Here is a 21516-nt window from a genome sequence, read left to right as displayed (position 1 = left end):
CATCTCACTTATAAACAAATGTAGCACTAATTTTTTAAGTTAAGACAGTTAATGTAGGTAGTAGTCACATTCATCCTAAAATGACAGTAATATTTATAATTTCACATTTCTGTAATATTGTCCTTTTAATGTTAAACTTAATTCTCAAGTGAATCAAAAAACCCACACATGACTACTGAAACTAATGAAATAGCCTAGTTGCTATGTGGAGGAAATTCTACATAAGGGAAAACCCATAAGGATATTTTCCAAATCACAACACACCGCACAATTTAAAGGTTAAGAACTCACAAATTCTTCAGAACAAATACAATTTCATGAATTTTCAGAACTTCTGTTGGATAAGCAATATAGTGAGATGCTGCCAGAGTTCAAAATCAGAAGAAAGAAATACATTATGAAATCCAAAAAAAAACTAAGCCACTTTTCCCACCAACCTTTGTAAAGCATTTCACAACACCTTTGATTTAGAGGCAAGAGATTTTGGGTTTATTTCTGTTCCAGGTGAAGTTGCTGTAATGCATATCAGAACAGCAAGGCTCAAGAGCGTCATCGAAAATTTTGGGGGCCCCTTTCTGCTACACATCCGGGGGGGGAAAACTCCAATCAACAACCCAGATTTTTTATGCTTTTATAATAGGTTTTGGTTTGGTGGAAATTAAAATTTATACAGTCATGACACTAGATGCTATCTAGTATTCTCAGTTTACTGCTCATGCAGAAAAGTTTGCTGAAATTCTCTCATCTCAGACTAAAAGGATCTGCTACATCAGCATATCATGCATCATTCAAAGAACAAGATCCTCAAATATCTGCATATTTGTGTATGCAAAGGTTTCATCATCCTCTACATAATCTGTTCAAATGTAATTGATACTTAGTTAACAAAAATTCAATTTGACTAAACTGCAGTTTTGAAGAAGAAACTCTAGCCAGAGCATGAGGAAAAAATCAGGCTTTCTTTTTATTCCAGATATGGCCTTAGAACTACAGTATCACCTTTCCTCCTGCTCTCCCCAACCACTGTGCCATTTCCTGGACATTTTTTGACTAAATGTACCACCACTAGCAAACAAATTACATAAGAACTCCTTAATAATAACACCTTCCAAATGTGAAATCTACCCTACTTGCATCCCTAGTGTAAAAAGCCATTTAGCATGTCTGAAATCTAACAAATCTTACAAAACTTTTTCCATAAAAGAACTTTTTCAAAACATGCTACTGCAAAACACAGGGATGAAGTGTCACAGTCCTCAGCACAGATTTAGTTTGACCGCCACTGGTTGTCAAGTCGATCTGTGGCATGAGAAGCCTTTCTCCAAGGAAAGCAACATTGCTATGGATCTTTAAGGAGGAGTCATCCCCTCATCCTACCAAATGTGTTGCAGTTCTACTTTTGACTAAGTTGCATGCATAGGAACATGATTATCAATGCTAAGAATGCCAATCTATCTATTTCAGAAAAATCAGTCTAATTCTCAGTAAGTTGGCTTGTAAAATAAGGTTTAAAAAAAAAAAAGTCATACCAAGCCTTCTTTCTACAGTTTCTGCAGAATAATTCACTATTTACTGCCCAGCCATTCATCAATCAAAACAAAATCATATGAGTGCAAATTTCTAAGATCCCCCTAAATGAAATCAGGCATAAGAGGCTGGAAAAAGGTCATTACTGCAAGGACTGGGTGGAAAGAGGTATTCTGGTTCTTCATTTGCCAGTTGCCACACAGAGCTCCCTGAGAATGGGATCCACAAGCTATGCAGAAATATAATTAGAGGTGCCCAATTCTTCTGTCAGCATATCAATCTGTTCCAGCAGTGTGTGTAAAGAAGAGTGTTTCATCAAATCCTTTTCCATACTGCTTTTTATCTCACCTTTTCACCGCAGAAAGAAAGGTGGGCTCAGAGGATTCAGTTAAAACAGGCAGCAATTTTTCCTGCTGCAGACATGAAAGGTAACAGAGGTAAATTTGCACCTGCGTCAGGAGATCACGAATCAATGGTGATCTCCTTTAGCTTGTCAGGTAGCACAAGCCTTGCAGTGGAAGAGAGGCTGTAGGCAGATTATAGCTTGTACAAGAGCACTGGAGGCTCATCTGTACACCTCAATAGCCAAAGGGAGGAAAGATTCACAGGGCAGCTTGTGACGTGTTCCTCATTTCCCAAGTACCACATTACAGATCTTGACACGGATTCAGGTCACTGGCAGAAAACTGCAGGCTGCCTGAGCCACCCTTAATTGGCTCCCTGCAGAGACCATGTCCCCTAATCAGCAGGATGAGCACTAAATTCTGCTATGTAAATTCAGTGCTGTTACACAGGATGCCAACCGTGCCCGGCCAAAAGCTTATGAAGGGCACTGATTTGGAAGCTCTCAGCATCTGCTAATGAGCACATGGGGAGATTCTGGAGCAAGATTTTGGTTAGCTTGGGACATGCTCTTGGCAGCTTGTGCAGAGCAACTCCTCATCTTATGTGTCTCTGGGCAGCACTGGATGGAGGAGACAGTAGGCTCTCTGTAGGCCCTCTAAGACAAGCCTTTAGATATTTCATAGCATAGATCTTTGTGACAGGACTTTATTTACACTGAACCAGCATGAGCCTTAGCAACAGGGATAGCTGGTTGATAATTACCCTGCAGATATTTCCTTGGTTTAAGTGCCAGTCCTCTGGGCATGCAGTCAAATTGTTCCTTATTAGAAATAAGGCATGGTCAGAAGCCATGTCCAGTTTAACACTGATCTTACCCACCATCATTTATTCCAACAAGTTGGACTTTTTAAATTTTCTTAACATTTTAGCAAAACTATGCATTCTGTGATGCAGAGTTTCTCAGCTGAATTTTAAGTTTGTTGGGCACCCATTTACAACAGGGACTTGCAACATCCATCACTGGAACACTGTGGTGGATTGCTTGGACAATCTTCTATTTCTAAATTTTTGCAGGGAGGCACTGTCCTGAAACTGTCCCTCCTTGTCAGAAACTATCTTGAAGGAAAGGAATTTAACTTCCATGCAAAGAAGCTTAGGCAATCCAATACCAAAGAGTAAAATAATACACAACAGCCAAACAGATTATCTCAAACACAGCTATTTTCAGCAGCTGCTTTCTACTGCAACAGTCACACAATGAAAGCACTACCTTATAACACCAAGGTTTCACACTACATAAAAAACTTCACATAAAATAACACATTTGTATGAAAATATTGTCTCTACCTGGAGACTACTACTACACTGTGGCTAGAACAACGACTAGCACTCTAAATGTAAATGTTTGCAATTTATACAATATCCTGTTTCCTCTCTTATGTGCTAAAAGCAGTTGCAAAACCCATTACCAAGAACTCATTACTACTGAGTTCCTGGAAAAAGTAATTTAATGAATCCCCAAAGATATAGCTGCTATTACATATAATGGATGCACTTAAGTCATTCCTGAAAAGGACCAGCAAGCTCAAATAACAGCCTCAAACTGCGGGATAATGTTTCTCTTTGCAAAACTTATCTATCTGACCTCAGAGGAAAAAGGTTTTACAATTTTTGAGTTAAAATAAAATACTCTTTTTTAAAAATCTATACAGCCAAAATCAGAGGTCAGTCACTGATGAGAAAACCTATTTTGACACACAAACACCAACGCCATGTAAGCCAAATACTGCAATTTATTAAGGTGCTTATCTCTCTCACACCCACTATATCCAATATAGACACAATAAATCATGTGGAGCAGATCAGCCCCTGCAGGAGATAGATTCAAAATTATTATGACCACCACCAACTGATCCATCCTGATCATGTATAATGGAAACAGTGAACTCTTGAAGACAACATTCTATTACACAGATACTAGTAAGATATCAAATGTGCTTCTCCTATGTCTTCTGACATAAACTGCAACACTATCATTCTACATAAAATGGAAAAAAAAATTAAAAAAAAGAAGGAAACTTTGGGTAATACAGATATTCTCGGTTGTGAGTTCAGGTCAGCACTTCAGAAAGTCAGGCCCAAGGACAGCGCATATTAGTTTATTGCATATTTGCACAGTGTAAGCCAAGCTACAAGCAATGACAAGTGCAGGGAAAGAAGAAAAGTTGGTTCTTGTTTTGTCAAAGAAAATGGTCAATAGCAGAAAAGTAGCACAAAGGAAATACCTTAAGATCTCGCCTTTCCAGATGTAAAAGCTCAGAGCCTCGGATGTCATGGCTGATGAAGATTTCTTTGTACTCTCCCAAACTGAGCAGATCCAGCCAAGCAGCAACTTCATCTGTGCCCCATTTTTGAACTACCAAAGTTAAGAGCAAAACCCCCTTAATTTCTACATGCTCAAATGCATCACAAGCAAAGGTTAGGCCAAAGAGAGTGGAAAACAGAGTAGAATTGCCGTGCTAGCAAAGGGAAAGGTTAGAGGTGTCTTTTCCACAAAAACCGACAATTTCCTTTTTACATGCAGGTTACAGGTTAGCAGTTAACAGAAGAAAGTATCTAAACAAAGTTGGGGTTCTTTGCTTCGCAGCCATGCTTTCAGCTTTACTCCAGTTTCTTCAGTAAAGCCTTTAAACCTCATGTCCCAACAAATTCACATTAAACAAGCTTAGGATCAGTGACGCAAAGTCTAATGTTGTTCTGCTTTATGCCATTAATTTATTAGTAGTCATCCAGGGAGAGGAGAAGCCTTCAAAAACCAATTAACATGTAAAATTAAAATAGCAACCATACCTCAAATATAGCAATGGCAGCAAGCAAGTCCAGTTTTAATAAACAGATTCTAGTATTCTTAATTAAGACGAAAAGTACTCTTTAAGCTACTGTGTTACACAGGCCATTAAGAAGCTCTCTGTCAAACATTGTTCTCTAAGGTTAGTTGCCCACATTAGTCCCATTAAGACCACATATATTACAAAAATAGTTATGCTACTTATTGCTATAATTTTGCAACTTCATTCAATGCTCATCACTTCACTTAATAATGAAGAGAAATACGTCTAATCTGAAATTTAAATTCTGAACAACAATGGCAAGATTTTGCAGATTGTGATCAACTGTTAATTTAAAAAATACAGACATAGAAAGAGTTTTAGGACCATCTAATCACAGATTATGTCCTGGACATAATTTGAAGGAAGTAAGTTCACAAATAAAAATGTGAAGAGAGGAGGGTGGAGTTTGTTCAATTTCTAATTAAAAAAATCAGTGTTGACTATCATGATTTTTTGTTTGATCTGTCTCACGTACTGAACCTGTAACCTACCCAAAATTTAAAAATAACTGGTTAATTAAAACCAGTGCGATAAAAGTTATTTCACACCTAAAACTAACCTGAAAAACCTGAACTGGAGCTTCACAGGGAAACAGTGTGTTTACCCATGGCTTATATGGCTATGAGTAAATCAAATTTAACCACCAGCGAAGACACAGATCCTGTTGCATGATAAAACTTTTAAAATATTTTCACAGTAGTTCTTTGGTTCACTTGGGAGTATTGGGGTCCTACTGAATGCTTTCTAAATGCACTGAAAGAAATATTTATCCTAATGAAGATGCCAGCTTCACTGAAAGTTAGCTCAGCTGCTTTCCACTTTGACTTTAGTCTTAGTTTAAGTCATGTCACATCTTACCAAAAAAATTCCATAAAATCACATTTACTGCAAATGCTACTACTTTTCTTGCAATTTCAAAACACATACCAGGCTGAGGGCTGGTCTTATGCTTCTGAATTTTTTCTTTTTTAAACTTTGGCACTATACGAAACACTGTACTTCTATTGTTTCTTTTAGCATAATCCAGAGGGGGATCCTGCATGAGAAAAGAGGAATAGTCACCTTTAATTAAGAGAAAACCAGTTAAATTATATGCTTGTGATGGTTATTCATAGTTAACTTCAAAAAGTAAGACCCAAATTCACTTCTGTAAAGAAAAATGTCAGGATTTAACTCTATACATATTTGAATTATTAAATATAACATAAATATATATGTTTGATTTTTTTTATTTGTCATTCAAAAACTTTAAATTCACAACAGGGAATAAAGCACCAAAAAAGTGCACTAAGCTTAGAAGGTTGTTCACAGCAGACAGAAATGATCCAGCATCGCTACTGAAAGTGCCTCAAGAGATCATGAAAAACTGTAATTTACTTTTCCCTATAAAAAGAAAATTAAGTTCAGTTAAAATCAGAATGTATTAATCAAACTTACCTCATCATCATTTGGTTGAAAAACATAATAAAGCCAAGGAATCTCAGCAAGTTTTCTCAACTCTGTTTCCACACTGTGCAAAGCATCAGACAACAGTTCTTCATGGGGGGCTTCTAACTGCTGTTTATAAACAGGCCAGAAAAATAGAACTTTTAGTTTCATGAGATTTAACATTTAAGTCTAGGTATCCTGTTACCACACACAAACAGTTGACTACTTCATGGTGAATATCAACAAATGGTGAAGACAAATAATTTTCCAAAATTAGACTTTCCTTCAGAGATGTGCGAGACCACCCCCATACTACATTTAGTATGGTCCCAATCACAAAGGGATGGCTGAGACTTTTGATGCAGACCAGTTGGGTGTAGTTGTCAACCACTGTCATCCTTCACTACACTCCTGAGTCCTCACAGAGCAAGAGTTATCTGATAACACCACTACAAGGACACACTGGAAATGGAAACCACCAACAGAAGGGAGAGAAAACCTGATGAGAAGAGCAAGCTGCTGAAAAATCTTTGTACAAAAAGTGGTGTAAAAAATTGAGTAGATGGTAATAAGCCTCAGTTATTTTTTGCAAATGTTTTCAGATGGTAGATCACTCTCTCATGTTCAAGTAAGAAGAAATGGATCTTGCTGAAGATTTCTATTCCCAAAGGTCTTCCAGTGGTGATATGATACCTGCACTACCCGTTCTAGATGAGACTGGGAGCAATAGGCACTGCTGCTGGCGGAGGGTGGAAAGAACTCCCTGGCAGGAGACAAAAAGACAAGGACATCAGTAAAGGCCAAAGGGAAAAATAAAGTGGTGGCTGTTGCAAAAACATTGGGACTTGACGATGCAGGTGAATTTGGCTCTATTAAGACTTTGAGAACCCCACAGAGAGACCTGTTTCCTTTAAAACTCCAGCCTGAAAACTGTTCTGCAGCTATTGTGTGCGTGAACCCGTGTGGAAGAGGTAAGGCAGGCGGCTGATCCCTTGAAAAGCTGCTTTGAGCTCATCTGGGATTGCTGAAACACCATTTTGAGGTATAGAGTTGAATCCTAGACCAAGTTGCTTGGAACCATTAATAAAGCAATCTGAACATCTATTTCTCTCTTTAAAATAAAAGTAGTCCTAAAGCAGCACAGAATATTCTTCTGAAAAGGTCTAATTCTGTCACATCTGAGTTAATGCATTCTTTAAATGGAGTTGTAAGAAGATCTTGGATCTTTAGTGCTGGAAAAGTTGGAGTTTGGTGATAAAAAGTTGTTGGAGTTTGGTGATAAATTACAAACCCTATTAATTTAACCTATCTAACAAAAATGCCTTTCCTTTGCTTTAGTAGTCTGCATATGTTCCCATCTTTCAAAGGAGAGACCATCTTTGGTAAGATCTTACTATCTAATATAGAGATACTGGAAATATAAGCTCACTTTGCTATCATGTTATTTTCTCCGCTAAAGCTCAGAGAATTCAGGGTCCATAAGCAGACTTTGATCTTTCTTTTGAATTATCTTTTTATTTTTGGCCATTTGAACAGCTCACTTAATTTGGAGCACAGGGAAAGAGATACTTTTCTTTGAAGAAGTTGCAACTTTTCTTGTGTTTTCATTTCTGAGAAATTAGTCAAGTTATCTATTTTCTATAAAAGAATGAAGCTAAGAAGTCTGTCTTCTCAACAAGTACTTATCTAATTGCTTGATTGTCAGAGGAAAACACTTTGCCTCGGGGCAAAAAAATGCTCATCTGATGGTGGTCCTGAAATAAATCCAAAAAAATAATTCTGGTACAGAAAGAATCAGCTATTCAGGGCAAATTCCTCCTACAACATCTTGGAAAATCTTATTTCCAAGATAAAAATTTACTCTATTAATGAAGAAATAAAAAGAAAGGATTTTTCAGTTCCTTCTCTATTTAAAATTTTGATATGAAAAAAAAAAATTTCACTGAGTTTAGATAATTTTATTCAGTTTAAATGAAACAGTCTGTCATATTTTTTCCTTAATACATTTAAAAATTGTGCTCTGTTCCAGATTGGAAATGCTTTTTAAAATTAAAAAATGGAAACAGTACCTTTGGAAAGTATCTTGACAAAAAATCGTACTTTTAATTTTTTTTCCAAACTATATTTCAGCCATAAGCATCTGAGAGATTCCACAAATCAGCTTCATTGTCCCATCTTGAGCAGCCTGGTCTCATAGACGTCCCTGCTCATGGCAGGAGAGTTGGAAGTAGAAGATATTTTAAGGTCACATCCTCCTCAAATCATTCTGTGATCCTATGTTATTATTATTTCACTAAAAGATGTATTTTACCATTTTTGGTGATTTAATCCTCCTACTGTTGTATGGACTTTGTTAATCACAGTTCTTCTTAAAGGAGCTGGAAGGAACCACAGACTTGTTTTATGTTTATTTACAGTTTCTTTCTTATCCTCAGGAGCTGTAACAGCAAAACCCAATAGCCAAAGAAGCAGCTTACCTAGTTTAGTTGCTGACTGGGGTTAAACCAAGTAGTATAACCACCAAAGACATGAGTTTACTGCTTTCAAGAGCTTTGATCACAGGAAAGAAGGATGTGGGAGAAGTGATGACGCCAAAAAAAAATAGAGGAAGATATGAAAGAAATAATGTCTGTCATTGTCAGAGGAGAAAGATCCTAAGGAGAACAGTTTATGATGAGAGTGGCTGATACATCAAGCAGCATCTTACACTTCATCTCTTTCTATTTTAATAGAATGAGAGACCAACATACAGGTGATTTCAGCATTTATAAAATACATAGCAATAAGGTTAACCAGGGTGCCTTGTTACTATGACTGTGAAATATTGTTCTAAGCAAGCATGATGTCAAATGAGTGTAATGGACGCCTCTGGAATATTATGCTAGTGCCTTCCCAACAGCTTTTTTATTAAAAAAAAGGGCCTGATGTAGCCTCAGGAAGACATTTGCACAACCATAAAGAGAAGCAGAAGTACAACATGTAAAAATTCAGAAACAGAAAAATGAATCAAATTAAGCTTCGGAGCCTGAACAAAGGCCCAGTTCAACAACACAATGAGATCACAACCTGCTGCAGAAAAGGTAATGTTTCAATGGGAAGATTTCCATATTATTTCCACACTGTCTCGATAAATTTCACTGGTCCTACTATGGCATCACAGACTGAAATGTTTTCTTCTAATTACTTTTGTAAAACAATTTAAATAAATTAAAAAAAAAAACCCTCTATTTTAATTCCCCACTAAATCTGAGATATATGGGATTAGCAACAGCAATTTGAAAAAAATAAAAAGCAGACATTTTTTCCCTTTTCTTGGACAAAAACATCTAATGAAATACCTTTACCTTTGAAAACACTTAAAACATGTGAACCTAATCTTTGACTATTTCTATAACTTAAACAATTATTAGCCTTTAGACTATATTCACTTTTGGTTACTCTAAAAAAGACTCATACCATTTATCACTTGTTTAAAAAGGTATTTGAACCTGCAGTAAGTTTTATATCCTAACTCAGCTAAATGAAAATATTCCTATTTAATATCCATTTTTAATTGCACCACTTAAATAAACAAGTTAGTAAGAAATCTAGTTTTGAATCTAAAGAAAATGTAACTGCTCCTCCTAAGTATCTTCTTAACGTAAAACAGAACCAGCATAGAAAACCTGACATCTTCACAATGTCAATAGAGAAATTTTCTAATTATACATCCAGATACAATTGTTGAGAAATCGTCAACATTTTAGGCACATACACTTGCCAAAGAAGGTCCAAAGTCTTCAAGTACCGTTAGGGGTTTACTGAATACTTACCAGTTAAAGATTGTAAAATAACTCCTGAGATGTATTAGAACAAGAGTGATATTTACTTGCCCAGATTAGGTCTGTAGAAATTGATAGTATGGGTCAAAACAGCCCCCACCCCAGGCTCTCCTTAAACTCTGAGGATGGACACATAATAGTTCTCCAGAAGTTCTCTTAAAATGATACATCTCCAGAAGATAAATCATCTTTTTCTGACATAGGTCATAAGACAGCTGAGTGTGAATCAGCCCCACAAGGATACCTATTTCTCTCCACTGACTATTAGCAAGAGCTCAAGCAATGACTTAGCTGTCTGAAGTGAGGCAAGATGAATGCTAACCTAAGAGAAGATTTCAAAACTCATTCTGATGCAACCATAAATTCAGTGTAATCTTCTCCTATCAACCTTGCAGAACTTCTTGCAGTGTGTCCTCACTTGGGCACCAATTTGCAAAAATCAGCAAAAAACAAATCTCACATAATCTGAATGAAGGAATAAAATCATGTGCTTTGTGACGTTACCAGAGGAACTCTTCCTACTAGCAGAGATTCTGTTTCATTGTGTAAGGCCTTCACATTGACAGCTATCTCCATGGCAGTGTTCCTGGTAAGGCTCTGGGGAATAAAAAGCATAAGCATTCTTTGAAGTGATGCAAGTCAGACTGAGAATAAGTACTTTCACCTTACAGCACAGATCTTAAGTGCCTTTTCCTAGGAAAAATACATCAGTTTAGCTCTAAACTGACAACCTGTTAAGCACTGAGAAAAGAAACTGGAAAATGTAGTATCTATGTACTGTCTTTTCCTCCACTTCATTAGTATGACATTAATACAATCTTGAAGATCGTCAGGTGATCAGCCACCATATCAATCCATATATGACAAAGGCTGCCAGACAAGTTGTGAGTCTCATTTAACAATGACTACTGATTACAATTTTTCCCCTTATCCTCTGCAGAAGCAAGCTACTAACCATACTTCAAGAAGCAACAATCAACTAACATATTTACTTACATGTGTCAATTTAGGTTAGATATGGACAGCCTCTACCTAATTAATCATTTCTGGGTCCAATCCCTGAAAATACCCAGATTATCTAGTGTGAAGAGAGAAACCAGGAAACTCATTTCCCCTCACAGCCCCTTTGCCTTCTCTGTGTAGAACTTGGACAGCAATTAAGCATACAAATTTTGGTGAAAGCATCCACAGAAATTGACCTTTATGTAGTAACAGACTACATGGTTCAGCCTTTGTCATGCCTCCACCCTCTCCGAGGAAATGCCTGCACAGTACCAGGTGGGGTGGACACTGGTGCGTGCAGAAACTGCATTTTCTGCCTTCGCATCCAACTTGTTTTCAAATGGGGATGGGGAGTACAGTACAACCCCCACGCCACAAGCTTGTGCACCCAGATGTTATAGCTTATTTACACAAATCTCTGTTCTTCTTTACCTCAGGAAACCTTGGGTTGGCTTTATTTAATGCATGTGAACATGCATTAACAGCATGAGCAAGCTCCTGCTCCAAGAGGCCATGTACTTTTGCTGCTTCACAGATCCTACAAAAACATTTAAAAAGGAGAATAATATTTCTTAATTTATTTAAAGAGTAATTCTCAAGTACACAACTTCATCAGATGAGAAAATACACAATAACATGTTTCACAAAACACTTAGAAAATTACAGTACTTGATAACTAAACTTAAAACACAAGTATCTTAAGCAATATAGCACCTCGTAGGAATTATATCCATCACAGATTACTTATGATGCTACAAAATACTGAGGCACATTTATTTTTCTTAGAACACTAATGCATACAAAAAAATGGACCAAAAAATGTTGGTCCTATTAATTCAAGTGAACTACAGAGGAAAACTCTAGCACATTGCAATAACTTCCTTGAAATTATCTTTAAAACCCTTACATCTATTTCATAAGGCATATCCTTCAGATGTGACACGAAAATTGGCTGCAATCATTTAAGATTATGGGAGGTCCAGCTGTATACTACAACCTCCAGACCATCTCTAGAACAGTAAAGTTTTTAAATTGTCTTGGCTAAACTTCGCTTTGGGTAATTGATAAACTAAAGTATTTGTCTATATAAATAGAGTATGTAACCCTTCCTTTCTTATATTATTGGGGATTTTTAGGCTAAAGATAATCAGTTGTTATGATTAAATGAATAGCAGCTTTATAAAATGTTCTGATTTTTAAAAAAATCTTTTCTTTATCTCAGCCCATATGACTGTAGTGACTGAATGACTCAAGTGTCCAGCCTGCTGACTTCTAGAATTGACTTCTAAAGGGGTTTTTCCAATAATTCCCAATTATATTTTTGCGTGTCATAAAAAGAGAAGTTTCAATTTTTGCAAATAAGCTTTCCTGTCTTCCATTTCTGTTGCTACTTCAGAAAGTTGGTTTTTACAAGAAAAAAACCCCAAAAACTCAAAACCACATACATAAAACCTTTTAAAATACATAAGAGAAGGACACAAAAAGAAGTTGAGCCTTGAAATTGAAATAAAATTCTTAAATTAGAAAAAAACACAACTAATATAGTGGCAACAAAACTTTAACCAAAAACCAAGGGAAATATACACCTTAATAATCCAATAATTTGGATTAATAATTCAGTCTTGGTGTCTAGGTTGCCAGTCCAACTTACTAATTTTACTCTACCTGGTAATAAGTTCTTCTGCAGCTTGTGAGCACAACTGGATCTGTGCAACTTCTTCTTCTGTAGCCAACTCAACAGCTTGCTGAGGGTACAAGGGAGATCGAATGACAGGTTTGCAGGAATCATACTTCTGTTTGTCCTCCCAAGACTTCAGGGTGTTTTCAAAGGCCTAATCAAAATGAATTACACGTTCAATTCACAGCACTTAGGAGCATTTTTACTCATTAAAAAAATTAATTTTACATTTTACATCAATTTAAAATTTATTTTAAATATTAGATATTATTTTAGTTAAAATTAATTTAACAAATACACAAGTGCTTGATATAATTTCATATAAATAATACTACCTGATTAAATAATGATTTTACACCTGAAGTTTTTATAACTTAGTATAGAAAGTCACTTCTAAAAGCTTGTACTCTGTCTCCTCCCCATGATCTTCAAAATGTGTCTTCCAAAACAATAAGAACACAAAGAGAGTGATAATGGTTGGACTCAATGATCTTCGATCTAATCTAGATAATTCCAGAATTTTGTGATTCTCTAACACAAGCAAGATTGTGTTAGAGATAGCAAGTTTGAAACTCAACACTGATACAGAATTCAAACACTAAAAACCGTGGAGAAAACCCCAAATTTACTAAAATAGAGTTCAAATTCCACCCTAACTCCACCCTAAATTCAGGATCCAGCTAGTGGATCGAGAACTGAGGGGCAGTTGTACCTTTCATACAATAGTCCTAGACAAACATGAACTCTCCAGTGGCTTTGTGAGTAGGCTGTACTTGTGCCCCTCCTGTCTAAGACTGGCTCATGAGGGAGAGGGAGGAGCGGTAGGACAGAGAGAGAAATCTGCAGAAAGCTATTCTGGAAAATGGACAGAATAGAACTTTGCTATTTATGCAACTATGCTAAAATTTCCAGTATGTGACTGGTATAACACACATAGAGAAAAAGAAAGAAGCAGTAAAAGGGGAGTGATGGAGGAATAGATAAAATGTTGACCATTACTATAAATGTAAGAATATAGGAATAGCACGAATAAAACAAATAAAAGTTAACAAAGCTTTGCCACTTACACAAAATAATAATTCTCTATTGGCTCATTCTAGAAATTATATCACTCTAGGTAACTGTATGAATTATATAAATAGTTATAAAACATTTTTATAAGTACTGTTTTGTTCATGTTATAACTGAAACAAATGATTACAGAAACCAATGTTAGCAATGGTAGCTCTTTCTGCAACATACTCTGTCTCGTGTTAGCATCTGAGCTCTGTTTTTATGTATGATCTTAATAACTCCCGGGGGCTGGATCCATGCCTCTCCATCGACTTGCACTGGAACCCCTTCATCACCAAGTATGGTGATCTTTACTGACCGACACTGGAAAAGAACAAACACATTATTTTACAGGGCAATAAATACTGGTGAGACTGACAGGCCACCTGTAATCTGTTGATTATGAGGAGCTGTGGCTTCTCTCCAGAACTGTCTCAGGAATTAAGCTCTCCTACACTTCATTCATCATTGAAGACAATTTGTTACCCGCTAAAAGCAAAACAATGTCAGTGCTTTATTAATGTATAGGGTGGTGGTCATCAAGAGTCCCACTACTTGCCAGAATCCCAAACTGCTGCCAACCATCCTGCACGCTTGCAAGTAAGCAACAAACCTGGGCTATCCTGTGGTGCTGCAGTTTGATGACTCTGGACACTGCCATCTGCATGCTGCCAAATACAGCAACAACTTCTAAGATTTTATCATCGAATGATGGAGCTCCAAATATCTGTGAGGAAAAGAAAGTATTCCATTTTTCATGACAAATCCAGTGCTTAGATTGCAATGAAACACAGACTCATTTACAGATTTCTTTTCAACATTTAAATGCTCTAATATCTTTACTGTAGAATAACTACACTGTTTCTCCAAAGTGACAGGAGTAAGATACCACAGACAACAGGCAAATATCATTTAAAACAGCAATGCTGATACCATTTGAAATATCTGAATGACTGCATATCCCTATATAGGAAGGATGGCATGTTTCAGCATGAAGATTAAAAAATGTTTTTCAAGGCAAGATGAAAGACCAATTGAAGTCTCTGCTTGGTTAATGTACTTAATATCTAAGAGGTTCTTGAAGGTAAGAGATATAAATGCTTTCCATTTCTTCTCAGAAGTGCTTATCTGCTTATATTCTGAATTCTCTGGATACCAACATCCAAATCCATGCTCTGCTTTGTTTAACACAGCTTTGATGCTGAAGACAATCTTGTTTGTGCTGTGTTTAATGGTCCACTGTAAACAGGAAAATCACTTCTGTATGGAACAAATGTCCTTCTGTGCTGCCAAGGGGCTGAATTTCCACACGCACACAAAGCACAGGAAGTCTCGCCACCTGGTGTGCTGCTGGGGAATTCAGCCACAGGACAGACCTCAGCCTGGACTTCAGCTGGGTCTGGCAGGTGATACCATGCTAAGGTCATTTGAGGCTTAGCCATTTCATTTTGATATGCAATAGGGAACAATGAGGGAGAAAAATCACCAGGAGAAATCACTCCAGTAATGCGTAGAGATCATCTCTCTGAGCAGTACTTGGACTCCCTCAGTTAGCACCCCAGGTAGAGTACACTGCATCAATAACATCGAGACCAGACTGGAGAAAATCCCAGTTTTTCCATCTGAATTTTTTTTCCCCCAATTTCCATAGAACTTTTTCCATGTTCCGCAGGACTATATGAACATCTTGAAAATAACCAAGATGGTGATTCTGCTGTTCCATGAGAAAAAGTGTAGAGAGCTCTTGATCCAGTAACCGACATTTACAGAGCTAGTTCTGGCATATGTAAAGAAAAAGTAGTTGTAAAATTTCATTTATTTTGTGTTGCCATTTCAGCAAAAGGAAAAACTCAAACCAGTCTTCTGCTGTATCTCTCCACCAGTAATATCTGTCCTGAACACCAATCACTTTTTTCTCCTTTTTTTTTTTTCTTTTAAAGACAAACCAATCTCTGTGGATCAACATTCAAATTGACTCCTTTCTTGCTGCAGGTCATGTTTCTAGTCTGTCTTTTGGAAACCAAAATTACGTGTCTTAACAAGCTGTGCTCAAGCCAGTCAGGGTGCAGATGCCCTGCTTGGCTCATGGCTAATATTTCAGCAATACTCAGAGCTGTCAAGGTAATGTCTTCCATTTGTCCAGACAAGCAGAACCAGCAGCACTTCAGACCACCACCACCACCTCCTGATGAAGAGTCATTCAAGACTGCATTAAAGCAGTGAATTATGCTCCTAACTTTGTCCAGAACAAACATGACATTTTGCTGGCACATCTCCTCACTAAAAGAATAATAATATCAGTAAAACTGCTCCAGGACACACATATTTGCTGTGTACCAGTATGAAAGCTGGGACAGATCTTCTCTCTCACTGAAGCAGTCCAGTGAGAATAATAAACTCCCAAACAGGGGCTGAGCAGATGTTAGAGCAGCTTTCAAGTTCTGACTATGAATGTGGAATATATATATATATAAAAAGCTTTAGATATCCACTGCCAAATATAAACAGAATTTCCATCCTCTGACATATACCAAAAATAAGAAAAGGGCACTAAAACATGTCTAAATTTCTTTTTTCACTTTTATATGTGTGTGTATGTATATATATGCACATATATAAAACATATATATTTATACATATATACAAATATATAGATATAAAACATATATACATAGGTAATTATATATGCATTATATGATATAAACATGCAATTATATATAATAGATATTATATTAAGCTACATATGTTGTATATAGGTATGTTTACATGTATGTATTAAAAAATGAGAGGATAACAACTCACAAGAAACCTAAAACTTTTTCACAAAAAAAGTCCTGGATTGTCTACATCAAAATCATGAGCCAGTTTGCAACTACATTTTTAGGTGATTCAGACATCACACACTAAATCAGGACATGCAGATTAGAATAATGTGCTAGTAATTACAGTTGATGCACTGTGAGTGAAGCAGGTAGGTTGTAAGGCATGTAGGGATCCATGTGGTGAAATGTTTCTTAGGAGTTAAAGGAAGAAGGGGGGAAGGTCCCTTAAAGTATGTTAAAGGTTCATTGAAAATAATATTCAAAAACTAGTTTACTACCCCCCCTAAATGCATCAGTCTTCATTTTCTGAATCACCATCCCTCACAGCTGTTTGAAGAACAGGATGAAAATTAAGGTATAAACTTTGAGTGATTATCCTGTCTACCTTGCTTGTCAGACTACAGCAAACAGAGGAATCTATGCTTTGAGAAACCTTATTTACAGGCATCTGTAAAACAGTTATAGAGAGAAATTACTTGTGCCTCTGTTTATAAAATTAGTTTCTAAAAATACTCATACAGTCTTTAAAAAATGAAATAATTATGCTTTATTATGAAAATTCTGCTGGAATGGACATGACAGAAGATAATGGACAGTAAAAAATCATGGAATATACTTTCAGTAAAAAAGCCAGCAAGACAATATAGCTTCAACTGAAACAGCGTCCTCAAATAAGAGTTGTCATCCAAACCATATGCTACTACTATTAAAATCAAGTGAGAAGAGCAGTTCATTATATTTACTGCTGGTTTTGCCCAGAAGGTTAAGTCTCTTTAATGCTACTTACATCATCTTCTTTGGTTCCACCCCAGAAATTAGTCCCACCAGCATAGCTGGGAATGTTTAGCACAGCTATGCCCTGCAGGCTTGGAAGGGGGATGTACTGCCCATCACACTGTAATGGATAAAAGCTCCTTCAGTACATAAATAATACAATAAAAGTAATCAGTAAAGAGTAATTTTTAGCACATGAAGCTTCAGCAGAGCTGGTAGGAGAGCACAGAGTCACTAAGAGGTCTGACACAAGACTACTCCCTCCATGCAATGAAGCACCTCTAAAACAAACCTCTTCTTTCCAATCTTAGCACTGATTTTTGCAGAGGTAAAAAATACATAGTATCTACAGCACTGGTGCTCCATGAGTCTTGAAAGAAACATTTTCACATCCCTTGTTATGAAATTCCTCATGCACTTAGACCATGGTCTGTCCATCAAAGATTAAAAATCTTTTTGCAGTAAGAAAACCAATCTCCCTGAGTGCACACAGTAAGATTGCCAAGGACATTACAAAAATATTCATTTACACATTCAATAACTAGTCTTCCATCCTATATCAGCATTCCCAAAATTGTAACAGACTTGTTATTTAGTCAAATCCATTTAAGCCAGGGGCGGGGGGAAGAGGGAGAAGGGTTATGTCAAGAATATCCAAGAATATTTCTGGCATAGTCACAAACATGTGGTTAGCTGTCAGTGTTTGCATGTATCGTTGACTTCCTGTAAAAATAACTTCACTCTCCTCCCAAAAGTGCAAAGACAAATCTAGGACCAACCCCACAGGTGTCATGCTGGCTGTAGATGGGAGTTGTTGACTTTGCAGATAAGAGGTTGCTCTTATGTCTGACCATTCAGTCTTTCCTTCTTACTGCTTTATCTCGCAAAACACATGAGCAACTCCGTGCCCTGCTCAGCACGATCATGGGATGACATCAATCTTGCTTTTGGCCAAGAGTAAATTTACAGACATCAATGAAATCACTCTTGACTTAAAGCAGTACAACTGCCTGCAGGGGGGAGCCCAATGATCTCAAACCATTCCACTGGGAGTCAAAAGTGCAGTCCTTCAGCAGTGCCACAGGCATGGAATTGACGCAAGTTAGGAACACAGGGTTTTAAATGCTGGACCCAGGTGTCACTTTGTGGACCATGAAGTTGCTGGTCAAGTTGCCTTTAATGAAGATTGCTAGATGACTGGACACTACCAGTCCACAGAAAGATCTTAAAATTATACAAATGAAAAAGAAAATCTAAAGAAATAAGGACAAAATCTGTAGCATCTTTATCAGGAGGAGAAAGAGATGCAAATTATTTCCAAAATGTGCTTAGTGCTCTCTTTTTGTGATTTAATCTTATCGGCAAGACAGAATGTCACATTTTAATCAAGATGTGACAGTATCCAAAATATGATGTGATATTCACAGCCATTTGTATTACATAGAAGTCTGCCTCTAATGCCTGAATATACAGGCGTAATATATCTAATGTTATGCAAGACAACAGTAAATATGAAATTTTTACTTGCAGACTTACTTATAGGAATATTAAAAAAATAATTATGGTAAAAGTCAGCAGTATTATTGAATCTTATTTGAATCCAATTCAAAAGATCCTAAAATTAGAATGCTATCTGCAGTATACATAACATTCTCTCCTGTCTTTATATTTGCTAACTACTGCATAATTCCTTGATAATTACTCAATCCTTAGCTAACAGCAATCTGTTGCTACCAGACAAAATCCTCCCAAATCTCAGAGTGAGAAAGAGCTCCAGTAACCTAAAATAATTCTTTCAACTTAAAAAGCTAGCTTCATATAAATATCATAAACTTCTATATGAAATAGTTAGCATGAAATAAAAAGAGAAATTATATATGTTCTCTGTCATAATCCACCTTAGACATTCCTTGGGTGAAAAGAACAGCAACCATCCTGTAGTCTTTTTCTGCCTTTGCAAATCATTTATATCTCCTTTAAGTTGCCAGTACCATGTGGAAGACTAATGTTAGAAGATTTTACATAAGAACTTAAAAGCCAAAAAATAACTATGTTTAGAATGGAACTTGTCGTTGCTTTAATAGTATCTTGCTTTTTTTGTGTGACTACTAGAGAAAGTCTTTACTGGTGTAGCTGGGCTTCTCATAATGCATATTAAGAATCTCCTCTCTTTTGTCAGGAATTCTTTACTATTTACGTGCTCTTCCTATATGTGTAGCTTTTCAGATACTTTAAATTGAATTGAAGTATTAAGATTCCTTACCTCTTTTCTTCTCTTTGTTTTATGGTCATTTTGGGGTTGCCCTTAAAACCTGGTGTGTCTTTTGATACAGTGAACATTAAGAAATATATCCTACCTACACAATTTATTATCTTTTTTCAATCAGTAATTACAGGAAACATAATACTGGGTATATTATGATCTTAAAGTACTGACAATTTACTCAAAAACATGACTTGGAGAACCTAGTTTTACACAGCACATCTTCACACAGAGCCTTTGAGGTCAGCTTGGGTTGACATGAGAACAATATAGGGTTTCAAAAATAAGCACTAATTCTTCACTACACATTGTGCCAGCAACTCTCTCCATAAATAAAATTTACCTCAAGTTGAACTTTTTGTTCTAAGTTCTTGTAAGTTCTCTGCAATAGCTCTTTTGTGCCAAGAACTCCATACCACATCATGTTTTTCGTCCGACTTCTGAAAGCAGGCAAAACAAGATTCACATATTGACATACACACATTATTGTGTCTTGTATTTGTAGAAAAAAATTAAGAAATTCATATAAAGGAGTTAGGAAAATAAAAGAATGGAAACATTTTGGCTCTGTTACTGACAAAGTAATTATATTACCTGCATTTTTCAGGGTGCTCTTCTCGCTTGTTATTAAATTCTAGTGAAATTTTTGCATCTAACCCAATTCCAAAATAGTTGTTCATGACACATTTTTCTGAATATCCCTCCCTGTTGGAGGAAAAGAGAAAATCAGGTGTACATTTGTACAGAATCTGGACACGCAAACATCTTTGACCAACACTGTGATTGGTCACAGAACAGAATATGAATTAAGATACTTCAAGAGATCTTTCCTCTGAATCTTCCTGAGTAAACTCTGAAAAACCCAACTCTGAAAGACTACTGTCCTCCTCCAGGTGAGCAAAGGATAAGTGAGCAAATGTCTCCCATTATTTTCAGCTGCTGCAAAAAAATTTGCACTGCTCATAAATAAACCAGCACAATCCAGCTTGTTTTCAGACATTGAGGTCTACTCCCTCAATGGCAAATAAGAACTCCATAATGCAAAAAAAATAAGAGACTACAAAAATGTAAGAAGGATGCCCTTAAGGAAAGCAAAACAGTATATTTAGGAAAAAAATATTTCTTACAAGGAATCTGGATCCGGGTCAATAAACGGCGTAGCACCAAATGGATCGATGTTTGCTAGCAACATTTTGCTAATAATTGAACTTCCTGCAATGGAAGCAGCTAGACCAGCCCTTAAACCTGATTAAAAAAGAAAAGAAAAAAAAAAAAGAAAAAAAAAAAGAAAACAAAAGAAAACAAAACAGAAAGAAAATAATAAAAAAAAATTTGTATTTGATAAATAGACAAACATATAATATAAGCCACATACTGGGAAACAAAATTCATTAAATCTGTACAGGGAAAGATTGTGATTCTATCTCAATTTTTACCAAAATTGGTTACCTTCTCAGGTCTCTGGCTCCCTTAAGCAAAAGGCAGCTATGCTAAGTTGTGGTGGCTCTATTCAGGTATCACCATTGAGAAAGAAAAAAGCAAAGAAAATTTAGGGTTTCAAGCCAACACTCACTGGCTGATACAGTAAGCAAATGGGTGACCTAACATCCAAAAAGACTGCTAGAGGTTTTCATTCAGTTTAATCTTCATCTCCTAACTGCCCGTGATTTTTCTTTTGTCCTATCCTTTGGAAGCAAACATAGGGAATATTCTTACCATTTTTACAACTGGCAGAGCCATAGTTTAACTTAATTTGTAGAAAGATCATGGCCTCAACATGCCTGCTTCGACTAATATCAATTTCACTCTACAAAATGCTCTGTCATGCACATAAACAAAGCAAAATACTAACAGTTTTCACTTAAACTTGCCTAAGGAAAAAAACATAAATTTGGTTCTACTGTGTTTTAGC

The 21516-nt window shown here is 36.4% G+C and overlaps 1 protein-coding gene across 1 annotated transcript in view; it reads right to left on the bottom strand.

Moving 5' to 3' along the window:
• DGKH (diacylglycerol kinase eta) overlaps positions 1-21516 on the bottom strand; it is a gene marked incomplete at its 5' end in the record, with an annotated part of 149649 nt that overhangs the window by 2866 nt on the left and 125267 nt on the right. The window contains 12 exons of the mRNA XM_083884657.1: positions 4158-4288; positions 5691-5799; positions 6201-6320; positions 10517-10609; positions 11447-11552; positions 12680-12846; positions 13935-14069; positions 14359-14472; positions 17355-17462; positions 19948-20044; positions 20199-20309; positions 20732-20849. Coding sequence (XP_083740783.1) covers positions 4158-4288; positions 5691-5799; positions 6201-6320; positions 10517-10609; positions 11447-11552; positions 12680-12846; positions 13935-14069; positions 14359-14472; positions 17355-17462; positions 19948-20044; positions 20199-20309; positions 20732-20849 — 1409 coding nt within the window. The remainder of the gene's footprint in view (positions 1-4157; positions 4289-5690; positions 5800-6200; positions 6321-10516; positions 10610-11446; positions 11553-12679; positions 12847-13934; positions 14070-14358; positions 14473-17354; positions 17463-19947; positions 20045-20198; positions 20310-20731; positions 20850-21516) is intronic.

The sequence above is a fragment of the Zosterops lateralis genome (genome assembly GCF_965231275.1).
Source record: "Zosterops lateralis genome assembly, chromosome: 2".
Lineage (NCBI taxonomy): Eukaryota > Metazoa > Chordata > Aves > Passeriformes > Zosteropidae > Zosterops > Zosterops lateralis.
The sequence above is the reverse complement of the archived record's forward strand: the minus strand, read 5'-3'. Positions and strand labels throughout refer to the sequence as shown.